Source organism: Meriones unguiculatus, chromosome 9 (genome assembly GCF_030254825.1).
Source record: "Meriones unguiculatus strain TT.TT164.6M chromosome 9, Bangor_MerUng_6.1, whole genome shotgun sequence".
Classification (NCBI taxonomy): domain Eukaryota; kingdom Metazoa; phylum Chordata; class Mammalia; order Rodentia; family Muridae; genus Meriones; species Meriones unguiculatus.
The window spans coordinates 8,155,190-8,166,844 of NC_083357.1; the positions used below are offsets into that span (position 1 = coordinate 8,155,190).

Here is an 11,655-nt window from a genome sequence, read left to right on the forward strand (position 1 = left end):
AATCCTGAAATCACAGGCAAACTCTGACAGGTGTTTCCTGTAATCTCATTAATACTGGACAAGAAGTCAGCAGCACATTAATCATTAGCCAATTGTTGAAAATTAACTAATGGTCTATAAGGACATACATGGAGTCCTCATGTACTCACTCATTTATTTACTCAGTCATTTGACATGCATTTCCTGGTGTGCCTACTATGTGTCCGGTGCAGACCTAAGTCTACAAAGCTACAGCACCGAATCAGACCACATTCTTGGCCTCTACGAACTCCTACTATGATTTCATCCAAGGTCTATTGGACCTAATCAACCAAATGGCCAGCTGCGTGCTCCCAATACCGAAGTGCACACAAGCTCCTTTCTATAACAGCTACTGAACAAAGTAGAAAAAAAGGCAGTGTCTGCAAGTAGAGAAACTGCACCCTGCCAAGCAGAGTCCAGTGAGGAAGCAAGTGTGTACTTGGGCAAGAAGGGTAGGAGACAAGGAATGAGTACTCCAGGGTCAGAGAAGGCTGGACAGAGGAGGAAGTGCTTGAGCTACCCTGGAAGAACAGCTAAGGACTAGACATAGGGACAAAGAAGCACAGCTCCAGTGGGAACAACAGACCAAAGCCCTGGCAGGCGAATGTGGAACTAACACCCAGCCTACTTGCCAAGCCCGGCAACCAGGCTAGGTGGCTTCTGCTGCTGGATCCCACCTCACCCTACTCTGCAAAGCGGGGAGAGGCTAAGCCATATGGAGATACAGTGGGCTTGTCCAGTTAACGCAGTCCACGAGACGCCAGGGAGGGCACGATCACGGCACCTCACCCCACAGCGCCATGACCACTGTGCTATACCAGTCCCACCGACAAGCGGCCACACTCCAGCAAAGCTCCCCGGGGGGGCCACCCCTCTCAGCTACTTGGAGCCATGGAAACAGAGCTCTAAATGTCTCCGAACCCAAGCTCTGAGCTCCTGAAGACCTGTCTCCCAAGAAACCCCTCAGCGTGGCTCAGAAAAAGGACAGGGTGAGGCACTTGTCCTGAGACACCTGCTCACTTGCCATCCTAAATGTTGTCTTACTGACCATCTAACTAGGTACTGCTGTGCCAAGCACAGGGAAAGGAGCCGGAAGCTGGTCACTGAATAAAACAAAATGTTCAGGATCACGAGAGGAATTCCTCAACTCTTCAGATTCGGGTCAGAAAAGGTATCATACAGGAGGCCTATGTTTGAGTTTATTAAGCAGCTACATAGAGTCATCTCACGGGAAGAAAACAGTACAAGAAAAACATAGGCAATGGGCATGTGAAAGAGAGGTGCATTTGGGAGCTTTGGGTGAACAGTTGGAGGAGAGGCACAGCTGAGGAGCAGAGAATGGAACAAGAAAGGCCAGGCTAAACCAAGCAGCCCCAAGCCGCTGTGTCGGGCCTTTCTTCAGTGGGCAATGGGAGCAAGAGAAGCCCTGGGTGCGCTCCAGAAAATCATCTGATAGTTGGAAGAATGAAGAGGAATGGAATGATAGTAAGACTTTAAAGGAGCAAAAACATCAACACCACAAAAATACTAACATATGCCCCTCAGCAAGATGAAGGCAAAGACTTGGTAAAACTTTTCTCCAGCTTAAAATTTTATTTCATCAGACCTGGTCTGAGTAAGGTCCTTTGCTAAACAGAGAAAACAGAAGCTGAGTCATGGAGAAGCTCTGCCCTCAATGGCTCCAAGCGGACGTTAGGGGCAGACAGCAAGGGTACTCAGAACGGGTCCACAGGGATCCGCCTTTCAGACAGTTTGAGTATGGTAGAGCAGTGAGAGGCAGCCGGTTTGGGGAGAGGACCAGGAACAGTTGCCCTGACCGTCCACTGTTCAACCACACCAGTTTGCTTCAGGGAAACCGAAGGCCAGACACGGATGGAGTAGAGTGCGTCCACCCCAGGGAAATGGCAACTTGCAATCATCCCCATTCTGACACCTGATGCCAAAGAGTGTCTCTCCTTGGTGCCAGCAAGAAGAGGAAAGAAGTGATGTAGAGCAGGGATGTGGAACCGAGGAAACGCTGCTGCTGGGAGGGGTGTGACTGTGGGAACCCAGGGAGCTGCACCGTTCGTTTCCATGGCTTCAGCCTCCACTCAGCCCCGTAAGTCCACAAGTGAAAGCTGCACAGAGATCTAGCGTTCATACTTAAAAATAATAATAACGCCCTAACTCTGGGAAAACTCGCTGCCACCAAGGTACTCTCCCAAGTCCCCAGAGCTGCATGTGTTTACACACAACACAGACCAGACACAGACCGGAGCCTGGGGGGATGGGCACGTGTCTTACCAACAAAAGCATTCATTTCACTACAAATGGCCTGAAACGGGCAGAGGCATCAGCTGTAAGCTAGCCCTGCATCTCAGTCTAAGGGCTTGTCATCACAATCTCACCAGGCTCCCAGGCCAAAAAAATTGCCAGAGCCCCTATCCATCCAGCTTTGCAACCCATGCTGGCTTCTGCCCTTTGCTTTGTCATTCACATTAAATGAAAGGTATTTACTACAGATGAAAAATAAGCTTTGCTCAGCTGCCTCTAAACCGATCCCAAAAATAGAGCAATCGCTTTGGTACAAATTGGGTCAAATGTATAAAAAATTAAAAAAATAATAAAAATAAATCCATCCTGACTCCCTGGTGGGAGGACAGACATGGCATGGGACCTTGCTCAGAGCCAGGGGTAAATCCACGGAGATCCTCCCTTCCCTCAGTATGAAAGGAAGTGTTTAAAGTCAGTCACATCTCCATGTGACCGTCCAAGAGAAAGCAAGACTTTAATGCCCTGAGTTGGGGATGCTTAGTGAACCATCCCACGTGTGTGTGTGTGTGTGTGTGTATGTATATATATTCACACATTTATATATATACATACATATATTTATTTATTTATATATATAGTTTGTAGAAAGACTGACCAAGTTAGTACATGACCCACCTACCCCCAGAACAAACTTAGTACTTCAGAACTACCCAAAAGGACCCACTAGGAAGGGCAACAGGGGAAGAAGGGAGGGCTAGCTGTTTCCTCCATATTGTGTTTCCTCACTTCTCAGCTGAGACTTCCAAACGGCCTGACCACGCTTCCATTAGTGTCCTGAATTTCCTCAGAAGGGAAAAAAAAGGCAGAATATTAATTGGCTTATGTATTCAGCTACATTAATTATTCCATTGATCTAAATTAATCTGCTATTCTGAAAGGTATCTATTTTCTACGTTTGTTTAATCATTTCTCTTGAGCTACAAAAAGCAACAAACTGGGTCACCAATCATGACGTTAAATTTGGTAACAAGGCTAACACCATCTGTGGCCTAGACTACAATGACCCATCCCCATGGATGGAGGCTTTCCAACACTTCCAATTCTACTTTAAAAACGGTAATCAAAAGTCTACAACTGAACCAAAGGCCATTTAAAACGTTCTATGTCCCACAGGTAATCTCTCACAGCAGAGGCCGTGTGTGTGTGTATGTTTGTGTGTGTGTGTGTGTGTGTGTGTGTGTGTGTGTGTGTGTGTGTTGAACTCCTATTAGACCATAGTTTTCATGAGTAACAGCCAAAATTTTTAATTCTTTAGAAAGCAAACTGCAAAAAACCCAAATACAAACAGACATCATGTTATACCTGAAATACACACAGCATTTAAAATGTCACAAGAAATCCTGAACATAAACCATGAAAGCCAGATTCATAAAAGCATAGCTTCACCTCGGGCTGCCAGCCAAACTCTGAGTGACTAGGGAGAGCCTAGTGCGTAGAGCATTAGCCTTTGCAGCCTCTGCTTGGTTAAAAACGCAGGGCTTCCACACAAAACGCCAAGGCAAGCAGAACCAACTCAAAGAAGAGAACATGAGGGACCCAGCTCCTTGCTCCCCAGCTCCGGCTCCCTCCTCCATCTACCGTCCTGCATGGCTTAGGGGGTAAAGAATTAGCCCTTGCAAGGGTGCTACAAGGCCAAAACAGACTGACAGGGCTTCTGCACCACAGAAGAAAGACAACAGAATGTCAGACGTTTCTAAATAATCCTGGTGATGTTAGCCAGTCTCCTTAACTGTGGGGGGTGGGGCTGAATGGCAATGTGGAAAGGGTGTGACACATGCCACCCAACACACCCCAGTGGCAGCTGAATGGGGGGAGACCCAAATTCCAGTCCAAAGTTTTCCAGTGTCTTTCTTTTTAAAAACTCTATCCACTCTTCCCAAAGGAGGTTCCATGAAACACTAGTTCCATGATATTAAAAAGTCTTCCACCCAAAAAAAAAAAAAAAAAAACTGTTTAAAGAATCCATAACCAATTACTTTCAGTGACTAGCTGAGTTAAACAAAAGGAAATCTGCTTTTTAGCTGCACAACTTCCCAGAGATTTTTCTCAGCTCATGCACACTATAAATGTTTAAGAGGGCAATAAAGCATACGACGGCGCCCTGGAGCATTTAGCCACGGATGCGCTCTAAGCTCTACTTGGGGCATTTTTGGAGGCTGAGGGGTGTAAACTCCATGGTTGTACTGATTAATACTACACTGTGCCCTAGACAATTAGACTTGTTTCGGTCTACACCTATAAAAATTAGTACCTCACGTACAAAATCCATCGTGATTCTTATTTACCAGGGAAATTAAGCACAGTATCCACTAAATAACACTGGATTAAACAAAAAAAAGCTAATATTATATACCAAAAGCCTAGAGAGAAAAAAATATTTTAAAACCCTTCTACAAATTTCTTCCATGAAAGTTCCATCTCTATTTATATAAGACTCATGACTTTGAACACTTTCATTTAGCATAAATCTAAGAATTCAAGTCATATCTTAAAATAAAATAAAACAAAAAATAGTAGCAACAACATAACCCCACTGTTACAAAGCTCTATGAAACACAGCATACATAGTTGCAAACTCCGCCATCCACAAAGCCGGCTGCCACCTTATGCACAAAGGCAGAAGATTACCATATGCCAACACAAAGCAGGAACTCTAAGACACTTACCAAGTTATGATTTGTTGAATTAGAATCATCTTCAGGGAATGGGATGTAAATAGCTAAGGCCACACAATTGGCAAAAATAGCCAATAATATAAATATGTCAAATGGTCTGAAAGTTTTTGTTAAGGCACATGTGTTATGTAAACAGTGGCTCTCCCTTTTTATCACACTCTCAAGTATTTCACACCTGAGCTGCTTTTAAAATAAAAATCACCCACCCACCACCTATCACCCATCCCCCTGAACACACACACAGCCTTCTGTGGCTATGATGGCTACTGGGTTTTCAGCAGAAGTAACTTTCTCTGGTCCCCTCACAGCAGGTTGTCCTAGCCTGTGACCTCTCCTCAGCCTTCTTCTCTATGGCAAGGCTCACGTTACACTCATTCTTTTGGTATTAAAACCTGGAAGTAATGAGCATCCAGGTAGGTCACTGTATGAAGCACAGGTCTGTACTTTCTGTAGCTTAAAAAGTGACAAGACTCTTACTAAAATCAGCTGTCATCGACACAGAAAGGTAACCATCAACCATCAACGGCATAGACCTCTCCCATGGATCCTTGCCACCATGTTAGAGCTGTTTTCTCAGAGGCTGGCTAAACTCCTGATGGAGAGCAGTCCAGGCAAAGCCAGGGCGCCACTGTCACCCTCCCTGTAACCCTGTGTGACATGTCCCAGCACCTCAGATGCTGTGATAATCAGGCTGCCAGCTCCTTCCTCAGCCATCTCTACCAGAATAATCAATAGCTGTAACTGTTTCAGATTAGTTGGGCTGCACTCACTTCATAATGTGCTGTTTCTGTGTTCAATTTATAAACAAATTAAATTTAAAAGCCACAAGAAATCAGCACCAGACACTTTCAAAACAGGTTCTATCCATTTAAAATCTCGGAGGGCTGTCCGGAAGAGTAACTTTGAGATGAGCCTTCAACAGATACTTGCTGAAACATTAAGTTAGGAAGAGGTGCTGTCAAAACCAGCAACACCAAGTCTGACTTCTGCCCAAATGCCTGTTTTTCAGCCTTTTCTAAACAGCAGGTTGTTGAACACTGACCTAGTCTGCAATTCCCGGGTTTGAATTTCAACAGTGCTTATATATAACACTCGCCCACAAGAGGCAAGGCAGCAGCAGTTACTAAATTCCTCTAGGTGCTAAAGATTGACAGACAGGAACAGTCGCCTGTCGATGGCCTTCTGGGAGCCCCCAAAGTGACGAAAGAAACAACTATGGCTTGCCTCTCTGGAGATGGATACTTTGGGTTCTATAAAGCCTGACCCTTTGAAGAGCTTGGGTAACTCACTGGAATGAGGACAGGAATAGCATTATCCTCTTACTAACTTTGATGGGTTTATTTTTAAGCCAGTTAGCTTTAATCATATTGATTTCTCAACTCAGTTATAAAATCTTTTACCCAGGGATCTGACTTCAGGAAGACTTCAGAATTTTTTTTTCCTCCCTTAGCAGGCTCCTTCTGACACTTTACATCAGCAGCCCTGAAGTCATTTCCCATAAAAACACCTCGGGCTTACTCTACCCCACACTGTCTTTCTTCCTGTTTCTCAATAAATACCTAAACAATAAAGCTGCAGATCTGAGAACAGTTAACACTGCTCAAAAACGCTGAACAGTGTTAAGACTTTGCAGTGTTTCCTTCTTGGCAGTGCTCAGTTTCTGTGGACAGACAGGCGAGGATGCTATCTTACCACTACAAGAAATGGGAGGGTTTGAGCCAACAGCTGCTTCTCATAAGAACATCTGGCCACCACCCTCTCGCCAGCCTATAAAAGCAGACTGGCCTCTCCCAGGGTTACCTGGCCTGACTGAGCTGCTGAAGGAGGATGTTCCTTGAAATAGAGGGCGTCATTTCCTATCTACCTGCTATAGAAATTGTCCCACACATGCATCGCATCCTTCGCTGGCAATATGTCTCCTCAATCCATATACACATACTTGCATCTGGCAACTCAAGAAAGGGAGCTAGTGGTGAGATGCTGGAGTCCAGTGACTATACATGAACTTTCATGTACAAACCACTATGCACTAAGAGAAACAGCACCTCATTCCACATAAAAGGAATGACCCCGCCGAGAGGTCTCTGCTTATTCTGAATTACCTCATACCAACCTCAGGGGAAAAAGACGTGTTTTCAGGAAGTGCAGCTGCTGCCTCTAGACTCCAGTAAGACCATCGAAGCACACCCTAGCAGCAGCCCCCTCTTGGCCTATATGAGAGTTCTGTCCTTAGACTAGAGAATTTAAAGAGAAAATGCACACACACAGCCCCAAGCATGTGAGAGACTCCTCTCACTGGAGAGGAGAGACATCTGTGCTAAAAAGAAAAAGCACGTGAAAACCTTCAAATCCTGCCCTGGCACTCAGCTGCTCTCTCCAAAAACCTTTCTAAGCAGTTGCTTCATTTTAACTCCTGTCCACAAGCAGACAAAATACGTGAGCTAAGATACGTGAGCTCATGCAGGCTGAGGCTGTGTGGAGAATCAGGTTTTTAAGGGTCTTCAGCCCCACTTTCTAACTGTCACCCAGCAATCTTATAACATGGCTTCTCCCTTCCCTGAGCCTGGTCAGGAAAGCTCTCTGCACACACCCCTGTCTGCTGCCGGGAAATACTCAGAGGGCCTGTTGGCCCCAAACACCCTTCTGGGAAATGAAAATGCTTCATTTCACCCACACCGAAGAAGCATATGAAAGCTTGGGCTCGAGAGAAGGCTTCAGTCAACTTTTCTAGGGGGTGGCAGTCACTGGAGCCTGGCCCCCAGAGCTGGGGAAGGGAATAGGCAGGTAGAAGCAACATTGTTTTCCAAGATCTGGGGCATGGCAGCCATCCTGGGAGAAATCAGAGTTCAGTTTTAAAAATACAGAGACACCCGAAGTGTCATTAGTCCAGGGGTATAGCTGGGTATATACATTCTGTGCAGCACCTGCCCTGCCTCCCCAGAAGCGCTGCTTTGCCACTCCCAGGCGTGGAGGGCTTCAGCCTCTCCTGCATGGCTTGCTTCTGTACACGTGTGGCTATGCAACTTTTTTTTTTTTTTTAGCCCATCAAAAGGGAATTCCAGGAAGTCAGAGCATTGATCAGCCAATAATAAAAAATAATAATAATAACAAAAGTAACTCCTCCCTATGAAGCAAATGTTCATTCTTGCAGCTATCTGATCAATTAGGATGGCCAAATAGAAGAGCCAGAAGCAACCATAGCATTCACCATGGCTGCAGAGGCAAATTTTAGTCATTGGAACCAGAAAATTCCACTGAAGGTCACTTCCAGTACAGACTGAAGATAGTCTCCATCTTTTTTTTTTTAAATTAGTGTTCCAAATTGTCAACAAGTTAAATGCATACAACTACCCCACTAACAATAACACCTTTAAAACTATCCAGTATCCTATGACCAAAGGTCACTTCCATATTTTAACTCCCTACACCTTCGAAATTTCAGTCTTGACTCCCTTCCCCCAGCACTAAGCACACGCACGCACGCACGCACGCACATACTCGTCAAGGCTAAATATACCCACAGAGCCACCCTCTGCACGCTGAGGAGATAGGAAGCCGCAGCCCATGAGAGGAACCCCTTGCCTACAGCTTCTTCTATTGCTCACATTCCAGACTGCTGAGGCCCTGGGAAGTGTCGCTGCAGAAAGCAGACCTTTCGAAGCGCAGACGGTAAATGAGAAGGGCTTCCCACAGGAAAAGGATACTTCCATTCCACTACACTAATGCAGGCTCTTCGGATGGGGTTATTGAGCGATAAGCAGAAGAGGGCACGGGCAGGTCGGCTGTTGGACAAGTTACCCTGTTTTTTGCTCTTGGCGTATTGCTGCCGTTTTCTTTGGGAGAGAGATCCTACAGGTGGGGGTGCGGAGGTGCTCATGGTCTGGGCGGCCTTGGCCTGTCTAGCAGCATCGATTGCAGCTTGCCAAGACAGGACAGTTTGCTTGGAGCTGTTCTGCTGAGAAGTTGGTCCTTCACCAGAAATAGGGAGTCTGGTGCCTCTTGCATAGTTTACCTCTGAGGAGAAGGAGAGAAGAGATTATTTAGAACAAAATATAATTCAACCTATACTATATTTTTAAAAAGCAAAGGTGTCTCTCATCAATAATAAAAAGGAATCATTACTGTGCTTCCGTTTTGAACCTCGTGTCCTATTTTTCACAGGTAGCTGGGCTTGGCCAGGCAGGGCAAGGGAAGTCCCCAGAGCCAAGTGTCACTCACGCAGGGTCATCGCTGCACCACACCCAACACATTAATACTCATCCATTTGTGTCTCCAGGGGGAATGTCTTCCTGCACCTCTTCTGACAAACGGAGGCTATTCTTACATTTATCCTGTGTCTTCTCTGACTTTGAAAACACATGTATCTCTCATGGCTTAACAGAGAAGCACAACTGCCTCTCTCTAAAATTAGCTACCGCTAACACACAAACACACACATACACACCACTCACTCACACACTGCCAATAATTCAATAGTCTTAACCACTTTTAGGGTGTTCCTCAGCTTTCCACAGCCACAAATGCATTTTTTTTTCTACATGGAAAAAAGTCTTCACTGGCACCAGGCAATACCAAAAGCCCCATAACAAATACTGAGATTATGCACTAACACTTCCTGCAAATGAAAATTCATGATGCTTGGGACTCATTTCCTCCACAAGCTTCCGAAAACAGAAAAACATCTTTAGGGCTTCTTTGCATTTTAAATTGCAGCAGCAACAGCCAGCCAACATCCAGCCAGCCTGCACCCCTACACCTAAGAAGCAGGATGCATTATGCCAGGGAACCTCAAGGCCTATGCAAAAATTAGCTCAGTGTAGAGTAGAATCCAGGTCCACACAAGGCAAAACACCCAAGGGGCCTCTCCATGTGTGAAGCTCCCCTCACTGTGGGTCTGGCCATTCCTTGGAAGATCTCACAGGTGCCCACATTGGGCCACCGTGGCCTCTGCTGAAGCAGATGTCAAAGTGAGAGCGGTGGCAGAGAGGTTGGAGGGATGGGCGTTTGCAAAACCAATTATCACTAAGTAAAGAGTCAAAGCAAGCATAGGTCTCCTGCCCTGCAAGCCAGAGACAGAAGCAAAGCAGGCAGGCAGCGCACAATCTGAGCTCAGGGACTAGTCTTGCCAAGCTTTTCCTTTGAGAAGCGCTCACAGGGCTGGAAGATGCCAACGACCTCCAAAGAGAGAGCCTGGCCAAAAACAAGCCCCAGCCTCTCGAGCTCTGGCCACGCTGGTGTGGAAACTGCACGTGGTGCCGTGGCCAGGGCTGAGTTGCAGAGCCAGCCCCACAGCGGCAGCGACTCTCCGGGCATTGCTAGGTTACCGACGTGTGCACAGGAGGCGCTGGGAGCGGGAAGACGCGCTCCACCCGACCCTGCCCCCCCACCACCCGATCCCCAGACCTGGGGCTTCTCCCAGGAGAGGATGGGTGTGCGCTTTACCCAGCGACCCAAGGTGTAAAAGTGAAGCAATCCTAGAATTGTTCTGATGCTACTAGAGATCTTCTTCTTAGTCAACCAGGGGTGGAGGGAGGAGGGGAACGAGAGAAGAGGCTGGAGAGGGGGCTCAGGCTGAAGACTTAACACCCCCTCTTCCATCACTGGGGGCGATGAAAGAGGAAAGTTGAGCCCGAGGACACTGAACCCGAATCACCTCACTTGTGCCCCTTGGCTGCCCAGTACTCCACACAACCAATGGCCGCCCCCACCCCAACAAATGCAGAATTAACTCTGACATTCAGGGCCTGAAGGGGAGAACGGAGTGGCTGGCGCGCGTCACCCCTTTCTATGTAGATGACACCAAGCCAGAAGCATCATCTCCAACCCCCTCAACCCACCCAGCGCATCGGAGATGGGGGGGGGGGGCGCTGGAAAGAGGAGGACCATGATAGGATGAGGTTTGGCAGCGGGTGCCCGGGCTTTGGTTGCTCACCGTTCGCGTGGTCCTCTTGCTGCTGCCGTTGATGCTGCATTTTTTTCATCATCATCATCATCATCATCCAGGAACATTTATTGAGCGCCTACTGTGTGCAGGGCACTATGCTCAACGTTAGGGAGGGGAAGGAACCGGTAAAGGGGGTTACCGATAGGTAGGAGCCGCGGTCCCTGCCCTTATTTTCGCTTCAGCAGGGGGTGGGGAAGGACGGAGACAAATAATAAAAAATAAGGGGAATTTATAAAAACCGCCTGCCACCCACGCTCCTTCTTTTTTGAAAACTGGAGCAAAATAAACTTTTTGTAAAAAATAAAATCAGATGTATATATTATCTTGGTAATATATACATGTAAAAAATTTTTTTTCTTTTTTTTTTCTTTCTTTTTTTTTTTTTTTTTTTTTTTTTTTCTGCAAAGGAGAATTGGCTTGGTCCCCTCCTCTAGCGGAGGGACGCCGCGGTGGTGCCCGCCCGGCCGCCCGGGCCGCTCGGCGCGCCCCCCATGCCGCCCGTCCGCCCGCCGCGGTGCCCGGTGCCCCGCCGCCGCCGCCGCTGGCTCGGGACCGCGGGCAGCCGGAGCTCACATCCGGGGACGGAGGCGCCCGCCCGCCCGCCCGCCCGCTCCGCGCCCGCCGCGCCGCGCCGCGCCGCGCCGCGCCGCACGCCGGCTTCGCCCTGGCGACGCTGCGCGCCCGCCGCCGTCCCCCGCCCTC

General features: G+C 47.4%; 1 protein-coding gene across 13 annotated transcripts in view; it reads right to left on the bottom strand.

The window, feature by feature from the left end:
* Cacna1d (calcium voltage-gated channel subunit alpha1 D) overlaps positions 1–11,517 on the bottom strand; it is a 301,017-nt gene extending 289,500 nt beyond the window's left edge. For 11 of the 13 annotated variants that reach the window (XM_060390786.1, XM_060390779.1, XM_060390778.1 and 8 more), the window contains exons 1-3: positions 10,942–11,516; positions 8,714–9,023; positions 5,001–5,106 (exon numbers count right to left, since the gene is read on the bottom strand). In XM_060390786.1, the coding sequence (XP_060246769.1) occupies positions 5,001–5,106; positions 8,714–9,023; positions 10,942–11,008 (483 nt within the window). In that variant the 5' untranslated portion in view covers positions 11,009–11,516. Of the gene's footprint in view, positions 1–5,000; positions 5,107–8,713; positions 9,024–10,941 lie in introns of all 13 variants that reach the window. The other 2 variants (XM_060390781.1, XM_060390783.1) reach the window with 2 other exon arrangements.
* Positions 11,518–11,655: the final 138 nt, after the last annotated feature.